General features: G+C 31.5%; 1 protein-coding gene across 1 annotated transcript in view; it reads right to left on the bottom strand.

Annotated features, from left to right (window-relative positions):
* Positions 1-452: 452 nt before the first annotated feature.
* LOC143047392 (uncharacterized) overlaps positions 453-20,914 on the bottom strand; it is a 55,699-nt gene continuing 35,237 nt past the window's right edge. Inside the window, exons 2-6 of the mRNA XM_076220420.1 lie at positions 8,719-8,911; positions 3,753-3,835; positions 2,531-2,617; positions 1,076-1,090; positions 453-756 (exon numbers count right to left, since the gene is read on the bottom strand). Of these exons, the coding sequence (XP_076076535.1) occupies positions 578-756; positions 1,076-1,090; positions 2,531-2,617; positions 3,753-3,835; positions 8,719-8,911 (557 nt within the window). The 3' untranslated portion in view covers positions 453-577. The remainder of the gene's footprint in view (positions 757-1,075; positions 1,091-2,530; positions 2,618-3,752; positions 3,836-8,718; positions 8,912-20,914) is intronic.

Here is a 20,914-nt window from a genome sequence, read left to right as displayed (position 1 = left end):
AACGGTCTAATGTGTATATATATATATATAAAAAAAAAAGAAGAAAAAAAACGAGAAACACTTATGAACCACATCATCAACAAACGACAACCACTGCACATCAGAATCTTGTTGAAAACCGTCTCCCAAATAACTGACTTCAAGAGTGCCATTCATAAACATAATGTACAATGAATACAAAAGAGTTTCAAACAGATACAAAGTTTTTGTTTAAATGGATTTAAAACGTGACCAAAAGACTCAAGGTGAACTAAATGTTTGTTAGGTTGTTGTATGAATTTTGTTATCGACACTAGTAAAAGGAGACAAATCGTCCGTCATTAATTTTAAATTCGAAGGCTGATTTTATATATAATATAATTTTTGTCTCATATGTTTATGCTCTTTTTACCCTCATATTACATGTAATATGATCATAAATAACTAGAAAAAGGTAAGATTCAACAGATAAAGAATGCTTTAAGTATATATTTCTTTTGGCATATAACAAATACAAATTTGATTGATAAATCTTCATTCGTGTCTTAACTGTTAGGTGACACATTTAATGATGGTCGTCTTTTGTCTTTGCCTCAATTCATGGACGAGTGTGCTTCTTCTTTCCACAGCCGCTCTTCTTAGTTTTTTGATCTGCTGTAATAGTTGGTGTTGCAGTTGTTGGGCATGCTTTAGGGATGGTGTCACTCGGATTACAAACTTTACCAGGCGGGGAACATGCTGATGGTCTAGTGCAGTCAAGCGACAGTGTGGAGATAGCTGAATGTATATTCGAAAGATGTTTTCTATGGTGTTTTATTTAACTACGCAAGATTTGACAATAGAAATAACGATTATAGATCATTATAATTATGATAATAATGATCATAATATTTATAATCATTTAATCATTTTTCCTTTGATTAATTTATCATTCTACTGTTACAAATGTAATTTTGATAATAAAACTAATGATAATAATAAAAAAAATATTTACAAAACAAAATGAGCTACGATAATATATAAGAAATATAAAGCACTTTTATATTTGGGTTCATAATTACAGACAGCTATACAATTATGTTTGTAACATACTTACTAGGTGGTCCTGTTGCTGCAAAGAAATTTGTACCGGTCAATGTACTATCTTTGAAAGTTAGTCATTAAACAACATTTAATTTTTTATTCGTCTGCTTCGGTACATACTTTAAACCCATGAATAATTTTTACGTTTGTCGAACTTATCGATCCAGTTCCTATTCAGCAAATAGATAAACAAACAAACTAGTCGTTCTTTTTCCATAGATCTGAGTTTAGTTCTTTTTTACGTGGTGATTTGTATTTATTGTTACTTTAAGCATTAGTCAATTTAGTTTTTGTTTTCTTTGAAATTTTATTGGAACCCTTAGTAATGAAAATAAATCTAGAAATCGTGACTTAAAAAAGAAAAGAAATTATGATTCGTTTGGAACTAAGGGGAAACACAAAACATGAAGGAAAAAAAAAAAACAGTTGGTGACGCATAATAAATCAAAATGTATTATTTAGTGATGTCATACAAAGAAACATGTTTAACAATACATTACACATAACCACTAAAGTATCAAAGAAACTAATTAAGGAATGACTGTAATATTTTTTCTGTCTATGAAGAAATAACATAAAAAATTTGGTGCACACTGAATAACGCGCGTAGCGGGTTATTTAACAGTGTGCACCACATTTTTTATGTTATTCCGAATAGACAGAAAAAATATTACAGTCATTTCTTATAATTTAATTCTAAATTCCATTTTAAACCGTAGAAAATAATGAAAAAACGTTGATGACGTCACGGTCACATGACTAAATGATGTCTATGGGCTCATAACAAAATAACGTCAGCCAATCAGAAGACGCGTTACATCCAAAATTAAATTATCGAAAAATGATAAGAAAGAAACAAAAATAAACAAAACGCAGCGTAGAAAAAAAGAAGATCACCAAAATCTTTGGTTGATCTTAAATGCTTCAGAATGAAAATGATCTCAGTAATTTATGAATGGACTTTCTGTCGCAATATTCTGGACTATTATTGAAATCATGATGAGACATTCATAACAAATCCATCATACACGACAGTGTTTTGTAGAAATGTGTTATTCATTTTGTTAAAAAAACAAGAGTTTTTAAGACCAATATAAATTGATAATATATAAGAGAACCAAACAGCCAAAACATGCAAGGTCCATGCCTTGTTTTTTTTTTTTTTTTGTTTTTTTTTTTTTTTAGATATAAACAATTAAAACTTGATCAATTAATCTTCATTCGTACTTAAAACCCGGAAACCATTTTTGCTAAATTGTTCATTGAGTTGACATTTTCTTTCAACAACTATGAAAAAAAAAAAAGATTTTCAAAAATGTTTTTTTGATTAATTTGTAATAAAATTAAGAAAAAAGGAGTTGAAGGGTAAAATATTAAAAACACAATATGGATAAAATCAGAAGATTAAGAACATCTGATCAAAAGTGAAAAACAAGATAAAAAGAGTAATAATACAAAATGTTCTTACCAGAAAGAATATCTGTATAACGCGGCTCTTTACAAAATTCACATAAATCTGTAAATTCTCCTGTCTGGTTTATAGAACGAAAAAAATCTAAAAAGTGTACAAATGGTTTGTTATTAAGAACTTGATTTCATGATATAGAGATTTTTTTGTGGCCGAAGGGTTTCTACAAAATAAATTCGAACATACATAATTCTACAGTTAGATATGCTAGATATACTTATTAGAGGTGTGATGGGACGATTAAAGCACACAATTTTACCCTTGACAACATTTATGTACGTTTTGGCAATAAAGTTTATTGACAGATTGTAGGTATTCATATGGGCGCCAATTGTGCCCCTCTGATTGAAGATTTGTTCCTTTACTCTTTTGAATCACAGTGTATGGCCAAACTCAGTAAGGAACCGTCTAAGTTTTGTTTTATAGATAAATTCAACAACACTTACCGTTATCTTGATTTTCTTGGTAGACAATGTTAAATGTTTTTTTTATTTGTATCCATCTGATGAGTTAAGCCTTTTTTCAATCGATTTTTGAAGTTCAATGCTGACAAAAAAGGGGCAAAAGAGACCAATGGGCCATTCAAAACTTCCAAGTTGAAGAAAAACTAACAACGCCATGATAAAAACGAGACTTATCATGAGCAGCACGAACCCCTTCGAAATCCGGTTTGAACTTGCTTGCTCCGAAAGGTTGAAAATTTCCTGCACCACATAATGCATCTGTCTAGTTGCTTAAGCAAGTACAAATCTAGTATTTAATTTCATCTGTTGATATGACAATGTAAAAAAAAAAATAACAAAAATGAATTATGCAAATAATTAACGCTATGGAATAACGCATCGTTTAAAAATTTTGTTCTGTAAAATTTTAAATCATCCATTATTTTGATATTTGTGAAAGGTATAATGCATGATAGTTGAGGACATATAATTGTCAGATATTTAATTACTTTGAGAAATACTTTTGATGATGTTCTTCATGTTTATAGAAATCTTTCCAGAATAAGTATGGTTTGGATAATCTATTGATATAATATATATCATACAAATATGCCAAGGACTCAACTTTGAGTGTATAGAATATGATACTATAATAATGAGATCAACCCCATATAAATAAACTCATCATAGATACCAGGACTAAATTTAGTATATACGTCCAAAAAGACTCATCAGTAACGCTCGAATCCAAAAAAATTTAAAATGCCACATAAACTTACTCCCACCTCCCATTATAAACTCTAGAGGAGTTTCAGGATTATAATAAATCGGGTAGCATCTAAAGAACCGACTATCAGCTTCCCTGGAAAAAATGAAAAATCATTACTTTATCTTGTTTAAAGCACGAATTACCTTACTTGCCTTTACCTCATGTACATAATTTCACATTTAGGTCTTTCCACTTTTCGTGGAAAGACTTTCGTCGAAAGACCTTTTGTTTTTCTTCTGATTATTTTTTTTTCTGCCGTCTGAGATGCTTTTTTGTTTTATAACATATCGAATGTATTTTTTGCTAATGATATTGCACAGTAATTGGGGTTTTAAAACTCACCCTGTGCGACCAAACACTTATTTATATAGGAGTTATCTCCCCGCGTCCCTTTTTGTTATCGCTATATCTCTGAAACCGTAAAAGATTTTAACAAACTGTTTCACCAAACTGTTCCTCTACTCTTAAGAATGATTTGGTTAATTTTAACTGGAGTGATCGGAAGACATCTTATAGGAGTTATTTCCCTTTGAAAATTTAAGATAGGTGATATGTTGGATAAATTCATACGTTATAAGTCGTAGTGGCCTACAGTCTTTTGATATGAAGTCCTTGGTCCATTTAAAGGAAATTGAGGTCAAGGTCAAAGGTCAAGGTCATGTTCTAACTTTTTAATTTTGCTTGTTATCGTTATTCTTAAGAAACTGTAAAAGTTAATGATATGAAGTGTTTGACAAATAACTGTTTACAATAAGGCGCAACTTTAACCTATTTAAGTCGAAGTGTTTGGTTAACCCTTATAGGAGTTTTCTCCCCTTATGTATTTGAAATCCGTATTTCTCCTCAACCACACAAGTGATTGACCAGGGGTCTCTTGATTTGAGATCACTGACATATGACCTTGAAATTGAGATCAAGGTCAAAGGTCAAGTTGACGTTCTAGATTTCGACCTTTGATAAAAATGCTTTCTTGTTCATTATAAAACAATTAAGTCTTCTGCATATACCTATTAATCTTATTGTTTTATATCAGGTTGATTTACACATTAGATCAACAAGGAGTGACATTTTCTAACACCTTTTTAAAATTTCATTCTTATCATCGAGGTGGAAAGACCTTTAACTGTTCTCTGAAAAATTGGTTTTTAATTTATTTTATAATTTTTACTTTTAACCTACATTGCATGCTGTATCATGAATTTGATTCTAACAAATACATGTAAGAAAACAAAAAATCAACTCAACTATTGAATGGCTAATAGCAACAGGTTCGATTTTTGCATAATTGTCGCCTCCTGTGATATCGATTTGATAGATGGTATATAGATTTACCACGAAGCAATACAATAAAAAAGACAAACATGCATCATGACAACAACGATAAAAATATTAATGAAAAGAACAATCGTTGAGAAAACAAATAAAGTCTTTCAACCGCAAACAATATAATTCGATATGAACGTCATTTGTAGTGTCATATGATAGCTTATTGCATGCTGATTAAAAAATATGGTTTCTATACACTTTTGTTTGATATAAAAGAGACAATTTGTTATGTCTAGTTTGTCACTTCCATTATCATTTAATGGTTTAGTTGACACTGATTCCAAACATATATAGGTCTATACACTTTAACATTAAATGAGTTCAAAAATTGCAACTTCCGGTTGGATTTTTCAATGTCACATTACGTGCAACCTTATGTAATGAGTTCAATGGCTTTATACATGTAATGACACAATAAGAAGTTACAGTAAAGGCATTAATACAACGTCAAATTAAACATAAACCCAGGATCTCTAGGTCTTTATTATATATGGTGACTGCATTATATCAACATACGCGTAATTTCAAATATAAGAGGGAAAAAAGCTCCAATTTAATGTCAACGTACCATTGCAACAAAAAATAATGAGTTAGGACATGTCACAACTAACAATTAAGTAAAAATATTTTGTCGATATCTTTTACGGTTTTAATGGAAGTCAAAAAAGTCAAAATCCAAATCTAGAACATGACGTCGACCTTGACATTTGACTTGACCTTATTTTCTTCTTTTTGTTTAGATCAATGACCTTAAATAAAAAGTCTCTAGGTCTCTTTTATCTCTGGTTGACCAATTTTAACAGCATATCATTTATATTAAATACATAAGGGGAAATAACTCTCAAATTGAGTATTCGGATAGCTTTAGTCCAAACGATCATCATAATCCTGACGATATATATTGTAACGAGCATTTTGGTGAAATAAATTTGTTGGTTTCTTTTACGGTTGCGAAGGAATATTGAACCAAATGTTTTTTTTTTTATTTATTTTTTGCCTGAAAAAGGGGAGATAAATGCATTAGGGGAAATACTTCTCATATGGAGTCAAAATTGGACAAAAAATTTGGTAAAAATAAATTAAATTTGTTGCTTTATTTTACGGTAACGGAGGAGATCTCATGTTAAAGAAAACAGTATTTGGGGAGATAACTCTTACAATAACAAGTCTTCGACTAAACAGGGTCAGTCTCAAAAGCGAAAAAACTGCTCAATACCATATGCAAAAAATCTAAGCGACATCTTGCGAAACCACAAAACAGGTTTTGAAATTTGGCGAAAGGAAAAAAAATAAAAATTATAATCAGAACAAATACAATAGGTCTTTCCACAGAAAAGTGGAAAGACCTAATAAGAACAAAAGAAAAGGTTTTTCCACTCAATAATAAGCAATACATTTATACAGATCAGTGTGAAAAAAAAAATCATATCAGTAGAATATGCCTTGGACAAATCGATAATGTGAGTCTCAGATAATACAAATATGGAATTGAAATAAAAATAAACTTAATAATCAATACCTTAAAGCAACATCAAAGTTTTAAACATTGAACATAAACTTTCTAATCACTCGACGCATTTCTGGGACCTAATTCACGAAGGTTTCGTCAATTTTGTGCGGAAAATTATGCACGGTTTACGGAGTTTTTCGTAGTTTTCAACGATTATACATTAGATAGCAAAAGATCTCTTCATATTTTAATTTGTTCCTCGATATTGACTTAGATGGACGACTTTATATTGGAAGCTGATGATTTAAACTACTCATTTCTCAACAGTTACATGCCCTCTGCTCCATCGTATAGTGTTTAAATATATGTATACCAATAGGTTCGTCTAAACAAGTGACAACTCTAAAACAGAGTTATCCATTGTGCCACCAGTGAAGATGATTCACGGCTGAAAAAAACACATACTTTATACATAATTACAATATACTCTAGATATCAACACATCAATGTGCATGGTGGTGGTGCAGGCGTAGCATAAGGTGTCCTTTTTTCAGTTCTTCTTAGTTTGTTTCTTTTAACTTCGTTCTATATTAATTGCAATTATTATTTTTTGCTTTATCATATTCTACTGAAAAAGTAAAATAACAAAAATACCGTTCCTTTTCAAATTGCAAAATCAAAAGCTCAAACACATCAAACGAATGGAAAACAACTGTCATATTCCTGACTTGGTAAAGGCATATCATTATGTAGAAAATTGTTTTTAAAACTAGCTAAACCTCTCACTTGTTTGACAGTCGCATACAATTCCATTATATTGACAAGAATGCGTGAACATAACAAACAGTCATAATAGGTAAAAAGTCAAAAATAAGGATACAACAGTCAACACTGTGTTATAAACTTTAGCACTATAAAACAAACAAATATGTCAACACAAAAATAAATAGCATTTAGAAAAAGCACAATACCAATATTGAAAGACAGAATACAAAAATGACAACAGCACAACATAACATAATAGCGGGATGTATAAGTTCCCAGCCAAGCCATAAGGATATTACAAAATGGAAAAACGGTAAAGGTTGATAAATTACAAAGACAAATGAACACTATAACATGTAATGAAGATGATAAACAACGTTAGTACATCGAATCTATACTGCAAGACCATATGTATTATTTTCGAAGTTGATACGGAATATTTATCAACAAGGTCTTGGTATCTTCCGATGAACTTTTTTTTAGAAAAAGGACCGAGACGTTATTTGACATAACCGTTGTTCATCAACTTTCTTCTCTTATACTGATTTTATTTTATAGTCTGGTTCGTAATGTTGAGCATTATCTTTTCGCCCATCTCTCTAAACTTTGTCATTAAAGTGAAAATACATTTGACACAAATGTAAAAACAAATACCTTTTGCATTGACCTTCACAAACCGGGTTATGCATAGAACCTAGGACGCTTACAATCTTGAATGAAGTATGATTGATTTTAGTTTTCACTGCAGTGTTTTTTTTTTGTCATTGTTATCCTCTTATACATTTAGTTGATGCGTTTCCCTTGGTGGTAGCTTGTTACCTGGATTGTTTTTTGCCTTATCGACTTATGACTTAAGATCAACGGTATTCTACCGTTTCCTTTATTTATGTAGGTTGTAGCTTGTCTTTTCTTCTAATTTCCGTTTTTAAAATTCTTTCTGCCTGTTTCTATTAAATGGTATCATCTATTTCCATTTTTCTACTAACCCATGTTGTAGTTATGCCTTTTCCCCTTTGTATAACTTACCCTTACCGAACGCAACCTAGATGTTACACTATAAATACGCTGCACACCTTTTTTGTCATCTGAATATTAAATTATCTTTATGTTATATAATTATCTTATCTCTAGCAAGTCAACAGTGAGGTTGCAAGTTCGAATCCTGCACGGGGCACATGCACCTGATTTCAATCTTAATTAACTAGGATTTGTAGATTTTCCCCATAGGTCGATGGTTCTAAATGGGCACTCCGGCTTCCTCTAACAATAAAAACTGACCACCAATAAACAAAACAATAGTGTTGAAAGTGGTGTTAAACACCAAGCAATCAAACGGATTATATAATTTATAAAGATATAATAATTGAAAACATATTTCAATCAAATTAATCTTAATATGAAATTACATTGTACATTAATTTTACCATTAACATACCTAACAATAATGAATCGTTCTGTAATTTGATAACATTTGTGGATATATTCACCGGGCTCCTCCGAATCACTCGTGAAGAATGCTTGGCCATCAGCGGTAAACCTCCATGTGCTTGAAGTCTTAACAGAACTGTACATATCAAATGTTTTATTGTGCCATGGACAAGGAAACTGACATGGAAATTCTGTCTTTCCTGGAAAGACATGTAAATAATTAATTATAAATATTTTATAGAAAATCTCTTTGAAAACGAAAAGGTCTGTCGTCCCATTTTATACACAAAATAGCTATACATTGTGTCCAATATTCGACTAAGTTTAAGGAACATTTAGAATGTGAGGCGTTGCATGCCGAACATATATACAGGTTTGTGCTCAGAAGAAATACAATAATAATTTCAAGACAAGGCATGTTTTTTCCAATTAATACTGCACCTTTAACAACTGTTTCAAATACATAATACGGTAAAAATCGACGTAACAATTCCTTGGACAGTGATTGTATACCACAAATGAATATACGTTCAATTGTGTTCATAACTAATATGCGAGAAGCAGAAAATATGTTAATATATTATATGGTGCTATCATTGGTTATATCTGATCTTTTACAATACCTAAGAATTACAAAAAAGCGGTTCACGAATATATTTTTTTCCGGAAATTAATTTCTGTATACATACTGTTGTTACATGTAAATCTTACCATTTATTATTATTATTAATTTACTGAACAATCTCCCTGTTTGTTCAGTAAAACTAACACCACAGGGGTGCCCCGTCAATTGCTGTAGGCATGGTATTCATTATAACAGCAATAGTGTAATAAATCAGATTTTAGATAAAAAAAAAAAGAATTACCAAATTCGTGTTAGATACGCTCTCATACGCGATACATTTATATGACGATATATGCATCATATTACTAAACTATATCCTTTAAAGAAAGACATAGAGGAAATATTTTGGTCGAAGAAATAGTGTTTATATGGGACAAAAAAAATGTTCGAACGAAGAAACGTTAATGATAAATATAATATACAGGCCCAATTACAATTTTAAGAGACAAAACAAATCTATTATTTGGAATATTCCTAAAGAATAAATAAAAAAAAAAAAAATAGGGATAAAATTAAGAATGAAAATGGGGAATGTGTCAAAGATACAACAACGCAATTAAACAGCAGACGGCCACCAATTTATCTTCAACGCAGCGAGAAAATCCCACACCCGTAGGCGGGCTTCACAAAATATGTACTATAGCGCAATGAACATGGACGTCAAGCTAAACTACAAACATATAAATGAACTAAAATTAAAAAACAAACAAGACTTACAAAGGCCAGAGGCTCTTGACCTTGGACAGGCCCAAAAATGCCGCGGGGTTAAACATCTTTAATTAGATCTCAACCCTTCCCCATCACAGGCAAGTTTCACTCACATCAGTTTCATGTGAATTTAAATTCATGTGAATTTCATGTGAATTTCACCTCAAACGAGCTTATACGTGAAACTCACGTGAAATCAGTTTTTATGGATTCATGTGAATCTCATGTGAATTTCACATGAAAATCACATAATTTTTTTTTTCATGTGAAATTCACATGAATTTTTAAAATATTTTAAATAACCTCTAAATTTTCAAATTAAATTAAAATTATGAAAAATATCATTCTTTTTGGTTATAAATTTCACGTGAAATTCATGTGAAAAATTTCACATCAGATTCATGCGAATCTCAGTTCATGTAAAATTCACATGAAAATTTTCACGTTAGTTTCATGTATAAGCTCGATTGATGTGAATCTCACGTGAAATTTTTCATGTGAATTTCATGTGAGATTCATGTGAAAATCATGTGATCTAATTTTGCCTGTGTATACCTCTAGCCAATGTATAATAAACAAACACACAGTTATGCGCACAGTTTAGAAGAAGTCCGAGGATCGACTACGTTTGTAAATTTATCGCAATTTACTGGTAAGCAATTGACAATGTTTATGGGTTTATTTTACGTTACTAAACTAAACGTCACAAATTTCAAATTGTTGAGATACAAAAAAATAAAATCCTGATATTTGTCCGATCGATAGTACAGTAGAGTAAACAAAATGAATTTTTATTAACGTTTATTAACGTTATAACATGCAAATAATCGATTTATATAAGAAGCCTTTAAATCTGAACGATTTGTGTGTAAACAAAGTAACACGTTGTAAATTCGCTTGGTTTAAAGCCGTTATCAACCCATAACAAAGTTTGAAGTCATTAATGTATAAGACGGGAAATCAATTTAACAGCATGATCATTTGTTTTTGGTCATTGTTTAAGGTCATGGCTTCTAGTACTGGTGTATGCAATCTTCTATGAGGGAAATCGACTAATATTGCGTTAAGGACTGCGTGACTTTTTTCAACTTGTTTTTTATTTAAGTTTGCCTTCATTTTAAATTAAAATTGCTAGCATTGTTACCATGCTACATTTAACAAAGAGCTTAAGATCGTTTAAATTGAAAATCGACAAAATAAAACAAAAACAAAAGACTGAATAAATGCTTTTAAAGGATAAATGTGAAAACTTAAATAAGAAAAATACCGAACTCGAGTATAATTCGAAATTGAATGTCCTAATCAAATGTTAAAATCAAACGCTCAAACACACGTAAAGTGAATTGATAACAACTGTCATGTTCTTGAACTGGTACAGACATTTGTTTGTTGTAGAAAATGGTGAATTATATGACGTGGCTCTGTATTTATACATCCAAACATTGGTTTTTTTTTGTACCATGGTAAATGTTTAATTACATATTTTGTTCATAGTGATTAAGATAATAACACAATGTTGACTGATGTACCCCCCTATTTTTTTTCACATTTTTATCTATTATGTTTGGTTGTTTTGTTTATACATCGTTGTCAATATAATGGAATTTTATGCACCTGTTATACAAATGAGAAGTTTATCTAGCTTTAAAACCAGGTCTAATCGACCATTTTCTACATAAAAAAATCCCTGTACCAAGCCAAGAATATGACAGTTGTTGTCCATTCGTTTGATGTGTTGGAGCTTTTGATTTTGCCATTTGATTAGGGACTTACCGTTTTGAATTTTCCTCGGAGTTCAGTATGTTTGTGATTTTATTTTTTAAACCTGGTTATATAGCACGCTAAACCTCTCACTTGTATGACAGTCGTATATAATATTGACAACAATGTAAACAAGACAAACCGACATAAGGTACGTTTACTTTTCTACATTGGTTAGAGGTATATGGGGAGGGTTGAGATCTCACAAACATGTTTAACCCCGCCGCATTTTTGCGCCTGTCCCAAGTCTGGAGCCTCTGGCCTTTGTTAGTCTTGTATTATTTTAATTTTAGTTTCTTGTGTACAATTTGGAAATTAGTATGGCGTTCATTATCACTGGACTAGTGTATATTTGTTTAGGGGCCAGCTGAAGGACGCCTCCGGGTGCGGGAATTTCTCGCTACATTGAAGACCTGTTGGTGACCCTCTGCTGTTGTTCTTTATTTGGTCTGGTTGTTGTCTCTTTGACACATTCCCTATTTCCATTCTCAATTTTATTGTCATTCAAATCTATAAATTTCAGAGATACAGTATATTTTTTTTCAAATTATGTGTGTAAGGTAATTAAACTTAAACTTAAATATTAACTATCTAAAATGACATTATATATATATATAATTAATAAAGCTCAAAAGTAAATATTTATTCTCTGCTTTCATTATGTTAAGTCGTATGAAACGTGGCTACGTTATACTCTAAAAGAGAAAAAAGAAAATCCTTTTCATTATCAATATTTTCATAAATGTACCGACATTAATTTTATTGACTTTCCCGACGCTAATTCGCCGATACTTTTCTGTATGAAGTGACGACCGTAACCACGAGATCTTTCCTTATAACTTCGGCTACCGCTAAGCGCAGGTGAGTGGCGAAAACTGTGATGAAAGTATGTATACAAGTGTTCTCTTAAAAGTTAAAAGTATTAACATGTTCTTCAAGAACAAGTTTAATACAACAAACCATTGACAACTGTTAAGGAATAGTTTAATTAACAAAGGAGTAGGTTCAGTAAGACCCCTTTTTGGCCCCAAAATATAGCAGTTTTACAAAATTGTTAAAATGTAAACCTTTAGTTATTCATTGGACAGTAGAATGCGTCTGCTACATAAATATGGGCTGTTTTTGACAATACAATGCACATATATCCGGTACTAGCACCATTAAGTCATGCTAAATTACTGAAATCCTCATAATTCTAGCATTTTAGTTAAATTTTAGACGGTTTTCGTGTAAAACGAAAGTGTCCGCATTCGTGTTCATCCTTAATATTGAAATGTAAGTTGTATTTTATGATAATACATAACATATATAAAGGTTGAGGATGAACACGGATGCGGCCACTTTCATTTTTACCAAAAACCATCTGAAAAGTGACATTTTTCGGCATATTAGGTAGATTTTTCATATTTGAGCTTGAGTCGGATCGTTTTTAATGACTTAATCTGTTAAAATCTTTCACTTAAACCAATTAATTCAAATAAAATAGACACTTAAGTGTTTAAAAAGTGGTCAAAATCTTTCGTCAGATGAACCTGAAATTTGAGGCCAAAATCAGTCCTTACCGGACCTACTCCTTTGAACGCATGGAAAAATAAAAAAAAAAAATTCATGGCTTTTTCATTTCACTTATCCGTCACGCAATCCACGTGGTCTGTTTGTCAATGTAACGATTCGGTAAACTTCGGCAACAAAACTTGAAAGTTGATTATCCTGGTTTATTGATTCTGCATATTTTTCGTTTTTACAGTCTCAAAAAACCTGTATATTTTAGCGTATATTTAAATTATTAACCATGATTTTGTTTTTATGTGTGTGTATCTTTAATTAAGATCAACAATTTGATATTAAACATTCAAGTGACATTTATCGCTGAAAATATGTAAGCAGTCAATTATTTTATTATATACGTAAATCAGTTAAATGTCAATATATTGAACTTTAATTTTTACAAAATGATATTTCGTAATGCGTTCCTTCTTTGTTGAACTTTCAGAATTGACAAGTTAAAACAATTAACGTATACTGTAATTTTTTATAGATTTGTTCAAAATATTTCCAACTGAATAACCCGAATAATTCAGTCCCTCCCCATGATCCACTCACCTATTCGCGAGGGCCTGAACTCTTTGTACGATAAAAACGCGTCAAGAATCACGGATATTTGATTGGTTCTCTCTGTGAGAGAGGTTTCCAATCAGCTAAAAGCTAAACGTTATCCAGATAGGTAAATCCTGAGCTAATTTCAAATAATTTTTTGACCATTTTTCATTGACTAGGCCTTTAGGCGTTAATGTAGCCATCGTAGAGAAGTGGAATATGACAACTGAATAATTCTGGTTACAAACTGAAATAATTGTTCGATAACAGATTACTTTAGATAAATATTAAAAAGTTTTTGGTGTATCTTTGTGAAAAACAGTAACAGAGATTTTTTAAACAATTGTATAAACCTGGTGAAACTATCAGTACGTTTATGTTATGATTTATTTCCCTGAACCAAGGTCTACTCCCTTTATCAACAGGGAAAATTGATTGTTATGTTCAATTAGTTTGAGTGCCATCAGTGATCATTATTTCGTTTTGAATACATGTATCAGTGTAGATGTCATATATTTGGTAAACAACTAAATATTGCTCACATAAAAATTAAAGTACTAGCGGTCCCTGCATTATTTAATTTACCTTAGTATTCACAGTCTATTTATCATAGAAATAGACTTGCATGTTCCCATACAGAATTACATTAAACCTCTAAAGTAAACGTTTTTTCCCCAAATTGACGGTATATCTCGACAAGCCTGCAAATGTCATGGCGGTTCACATAAGTAGACATATATTTTGGATTTAAAAAAAATCTCATGCTTATTTTATTTGTCTCTTATAGTGTTGATCAGGATTAAACTCGTGTCACAATATGATCCAATCGCAGCTTACCGTCAAAAATTCGTGACATAAGTTAATTATGCATTTCTTCAAGACTTGCTGCCTATTTGAACATTTATTACACGGACACTTTTTATTTATAGGATCAATCGTGCATTGGTGAGTTGATATGGATTTTATCTTTCCTAAGATTTGATTTTTTTATATAATTATATGTGTGTTACATTTTAGTGTTATGTCGTTGTTCTCTTCTTATATTTATTGCGTTTCCCTCGGTTTTAGTTTGTTACCCCGATTTTGTTTTTTGTCCATGGATTTATGAGTTTTAAACAGCGGTATACTACTGTTGCCTTTATATATCATTCCTGTCTTTTTTTTTATTATTGAAATATAATCGTCGTTACCAGCATTTCTTTACTTCAGAATTGTCCGGAATACAATTAATGTCAATATATTGAAAAAAAAAATACATTTACGGACCTACCATTTAGCTTCAAAGGAAGGTATGTTTTTATATAAGTATGAGTCAGACAAATATTTAGTTTTTCAACGCTTTCACTCAAATGTTTTTTTTTTCTTCAAATAAGCATCATTTTATACGGTGTGCGGAAAATCAGGAATCAGAACATTATTTTGTCAACTGCTTGACCACCATAAATATTTTCTCATAAAATTGGGGATCATTACATTTTTAGAAGAAAAAAAATATATAACCCCCTCCACTTTTTAAGTTAAATGGTCAATCCCTTTGTGTACTGACATGAAAAGTAATATCCTGGAATTGTTTGATAAAAAAAATATAATAGTAATGATGCCAACGTAAATATTTTAATAAAATAATCAGGAAATTTGTCGTTGAAACAAGATGTTCAAATCTTATTGAAATTCAAAGTGCCTATGAACTCACTGATCAAGCACGAGTGAGAATATTCATTATAATGACACCTTATGTAAGAATCCTGAGCTTTGATTGGTTGATAGCCAGTGAATTTTTCACGAATTTACTGTTATCAAATGAATATCGTTCATTTTTTAACGTCGCTGGGGTATATGCAAAAATGATATGCCTTTTTACCCTCTCTGCCGTGGTATTTGCCAAAAAATACTCTATCCGACTGGACGGTTGTAACGTCACGGTCATCAATGCGTTTTTAAAGTAAACATTCGGTGTAATCAAATAGATATAGCATGTTCTTGAGGGGTATTTGCGAAAAATACCAGTCTTGAGAATGAATTTCCCTCGCCTTACGGATCGCGAAATTTTACATTCTCTCGACTGATATTTTTGACAAATACCCCTCCTTTTTATGATATACAATAGTCAACAAAAGAAACGATACACGACTTTGAAAGAAAATTTATCAAAAAGTATTAAATATAAAACAAAATGAGATACACTATTTTAAAAAGCTTCCATTTGCAATGTACGCACATGTGATAATGAAAATCAAAACGTGTCGGAAAGTATCTAAATTCCGTGTAAATGACCATAGGGTGCAAATTAGTTGTGCGGAAAGCTGAATAAAAAATCGACACATAATTTTCTAAGTACTGAAAAAAATTTCAAATTTGTTTAAAAATATCAAATATGCTAATCAAGCTATGTTCATGTTGTAACTAATGGGTTGAAATATTGTTTTTTTTTCAAATTTTTGGGAAAAAGAGTGTTTTTTGATATCTCAAAAAATGCAAAAAATTTTTTTTTTATTTTCGTCTCAAATCAATGCTTTAGATATGAAAACAACACACAGTAAATTTGGAACCTTTCGGATTGGATTTAAGATTGTTACCGCTTTTTGAATATCACTTTACACATACTGTCTATGGTAAAAAAAAGAGGGACGAAAGATACCAAAGGGACAGTCGATAAGTTGATAATGTACACATTTTAACGATTTCTCGTGGGGCCGAACTTTGCTTAACAAATAAACGAAGAAACTGTATGATTTTTAAAAGCAAATTGATGGCAAACATTGTCTTAACCTTTAATTGAGAGATTGGCATCATTAGTTGGAACTTCTTTTTTTTTTTAAAGTGTCGGTTTATGTAAAGTTTGTAAAAAAAAAATCGCGAAAAACGTCACGAAGGCAAAAAAATATTTTTTTAAACGGATTAATATTTCCATAATGATTAAGTATTACTACCTTTAATATTGGTCCAATGAACGGAAAACTTTAAATTTAATTTGAAAAAAGGCTTGTATCGTTTCTTTTGTGAATTGAATATAGAATATCTTTCTAAGTTTGAACACAATATTTCTCTTGGATCGTTGTGAAAAGGGCACTTAAAAAAATAGTGAATGCTATCCTCAAAAGGATGACCATAGCAGCATTGCGGGATTGGGTTTAATATTACTTACTTACTTAATCCTCTTCGTGCATACTTGCACATGAGGCCACTACCAACGCCCTCCACTGTTGCCTGTCTTGTGCCTTTCTTTCAGCTTCTCCCCATGTCATTCCCATGATTCTTAGTTCGCTCTCTATTGTACGTCGCCATGTTTCTTTCGGTCTCCCTCTCTTTCTTTTCCCCTCTGCTGGTGTCCAACGAAGAGCTATCCTTGTGATGTCATGTTTGTCTTTTCGTAGAACATGGCCTATCCATTTCCATCGCCTTTCTTTAATTTCTGTTCTGATGTCTCGTTGTAAGGTTAGGGTGTATAGTTCTTTATTACTGATGGTTTTTGGCCAGAAGATCTTGCAAATTTTCCGAAGACATGTATTGTGAAAAGATGACAGTTTGTTGAAGTCAGATTTTATTACCCTCCATGACTCTGCACCATATAGCAAAACTGATTTTACATTGCTTTTATAGATTTTAATTTTTGTGGACCTGGATATTGATGTTGTTTTCCATACTGTTCGTAATCTGCAGAAAGAAGTTCTGGCTTTGTTGATTCTTGCCATGATATCTTTGCTAGTGCCATTGTCCTGGCTGATATTAGTACCTAGATAAGTAAAATTTTCCACTTCTTCTATGTTGTCTCCTTTAAGTGTTATTGGTTGTTTACTAGTTTTGTAATTCAGGCTAATTATCTTTGTCTTTTGTGCATTTATCTTTAAACCTACAGATAGAGCAGTCTCATGTAGTCTTGATGTTTTGTTCTGCATGTTTGCTCTAGTTGTTGATAATAGGCATATGTCGTCTGCAAAATCTAGATCTTCTAAGATTGTGTTCATCGACCATCTTATTCCAGTTACTCCGTTGCCAAGTGTTCTTCTCATGCACCAGTCGATGACAATGAGGAAAAGAAGGGGAGAGATGACGCATCCTTGTCTAACTCCAGATTGTACATTGAACCAGGTGGATTGGGTTCCATTGTGTAGGACACAGCATCTGTAGTTGTTGTAAAATAATTTGATCATGTTAATTATTTTCTCAGGTATGCCATACGATCTCATTATTTCCCACATGCTGTCTCTGTCCAAGCTATCAAAAGCCTTTTCAAAGTCCACAAAGTTTATGACGATGTTGTGTTGCCATTCTATGCACTGCTCAATGATGTTTCTGAGTGTGAATATGTGGTCACTACACCCTTTATTGGCTCTAAAACCTGTTTGTTCTTTCCGCAGGGTGTCATCTATAGCATCTACTATTCGTTTGGCAATAACTCTAAGGAAAACTTCTGCAGGTACAGATAGTAGAGATATACCTCTCCAGTTGTTGCAATTTTTCATGTCACCTTTCTTGGCAAGTTTAACTAGAAGTCCTTTTTCCCAATCTTCAGGTATAACTTCTTCCTCCCACATTCTGCTAAATAGTGTTTGTAGTATTGATGCTGTTATTTCTACATCTGCCTTAAGGAGTTCTGCACTGATGTTATCTACTCCAGCTAATTTACTATTTTTTAGCTTGCATAATGCTTTCTTTATTTCACCAAGTTCAATTTTTTCTTCTGATATATCTATTTCAATCTTGTCTTCGGTGTTATCAAATTGAGCCGGTTTGTCTGGTGGTTCTCTGTTTAGAACTTCCCGAAAGTGCTCTGCCCATCTTTCAAGTTTCTGTGATTCTGATGTTAGTACCTCTCCATTCTTGCTTAAAACTGGTGTGTCATTGTTGTTACTTTTCCCACATAGCTGTTTAGTGATCTTATATACAGTACTTAGTTCTCCATGTTTGCATGCCTCTTCTGCTTCATTTGCCAATCCTTCAATGTATTGTAATTTGTCTTTTCGAGCTTTTTTCTTAACTTCTTTATTAAGTTCTGAGTATTCTATTTGTAGCTTTTCTTTCAACCTTTCTGATCTTGCCTGATTGTACTTACTTTTTGTAGATCTTCTCTTTTCAATAACATTCCAGGTTGTATCTGAAATCCACCTTTTCCTTGTACTGTCTCTAATTCCAAGCACATTTACAGCTGTATCGTTAAACATAGTTTTTACTTTGTTCCAATGTTCATTTAGATCAGGACCAATGTTGTCGTTGTTTTCACTGATATTTTGTAGTGTTTGGTATTGGTTTCTTATGCTGATGTTAAATTTTTTTCTTATCATGTTGTCTTTGAGGCGGTGGATGTTATATGCTTTTCTGTTATGCTGTGGTCTGACTACCTTTTTCAGTTTAAGTTTAATTATATATTAAAATATTAACACGGTGTAAATTTTCATTTAAGGTGGTACCCAACACTTCACTAAAATCAATTTTGCTCATTTAATTTTCATAAAATTTTGAAAAAGTATTTACTTTGACCCTTTGACAAAAATATAAAAATTTCAAAATATTAGAACCAGCCAATGTATCAGAAATAATTACACTGGTTATATAGCAGTTTGACAAACACTAATTTTGATCATTGAGAAGCTTAATACTCCCTTAACAACACAACGTAATTAAAACGTTTAACTGATTTTACAGAGTTATCTCCCTGTAGTATTAGGAACCACCTTAAAGAACTGCACATATTTTCAACGTGTATAAATGATATTAAGATTTATATCACCACAAGCAAAATAGGAAGGTGTCTGTATCAATTTAGATTTCCACTTTCGTTAAAATATATAGATTAATTCTACTGCTTGATTTTGAATTTTTGTTTTAAGAATCACTGTGGAAGTATTATAGGAGAATGTCTCGTTAGGATTAAAATAAATAAGCCAATCTTTAGACCATGCTGAGATTTGTTTTAAATCACTATTATATATCATTTTATTCTGGTATCACCTAAGTTGGACAAAGGTATACAGAAAAACACATTAGTTTACATTACATTGCATATTATGTACATTTGTTGAGGAAGCATAAAATGTGAGTTTTTCTTACAACGGTATGATCGGTATAGCCGACAGGTTAACATCAGAGAGAATCCAGTTTGTCATTTATAATTCTAATAAATTGGCACAATAAGATAAAGGCAACAGTAGTATACCCTGTTCAAAACTCATAAATCCATAGAAAAAAACAAATCCGGTTTACCAACTAAATCTGAGGGAAACGCATTAATTATAAGAAGAGAACAACGACACAACATTAAAATGTAACACACACAGAAATGAACTAAGCATTAGACAAAATCCGATGAGAATAACAAATATAACACATATAAATATATAACATCAACACTAAATACATGAATTCGGGATAGAAAAGTACCGTGACACGTCTTATAATAATGTAAATTCACACTCAAATATAAGAGGAAGCAAACAACACAAAAGAAACACAACGTTAAAATGTAACACACACAGAAACGAACTATAATATAACAATGGCCATATTCCTGACTTGGTGAAGGACATTTTTTAAAAGAAAAAATTGGTGGGTTGAACCTGGTTTTGTGGCATGCCAAACCTCCCGCTTTAATGCCAATGTTAAATATAACATTAAAATGACAACACAACATTACAGGACTACAATACAAATAAATAGGAGAACACATTGGACAAAGAAACACACGAATAATAATTAACAAAAGGCATTTGATTTAAAATTTAATACGCCAGAAGTGCGTTTCGTCCACATAAGACTTACTAGTGACGCCAAGATACAAAAGTTCGAACGCCAAAACAATTACAAAGTTGAACAGCACTGAGGAAAAGTTCAAAAACGTTTTCTGCTTAGGATAAGAACATCTTTATTATTTAGAATAATTTATACTTTTGCAAACAGTAAATTTTATAAAATGACTATATAAAAGATATTCATGATAAAACTGAAGTATTAACTAGTTACAGAAAAAAAAAAAAAAAAACTGGATACATAACATAAACCAACACAAAAAAATAGA

This window comes from Mytilus galloprovincialis, chromosome 10 (genome assembly GCF_965363235.1).
Source record: "Mytilus galloprovincialis chromosome 10, xbMytGall1.hap1.1, whole genome shotgun sequence".
Classification (NCBI taxonomy): Eukaryota; Metazoa; Mollusca; class Bivalvia; order Mytilida; family Mytilidae; genus Mytilus; species Mytilus galloprovincialis.
The sequence above is the reverse complement of the archived record's forward strand: the minus strand, read 5'-3'. Positions and strand labels throughout refer to the sequence as shown.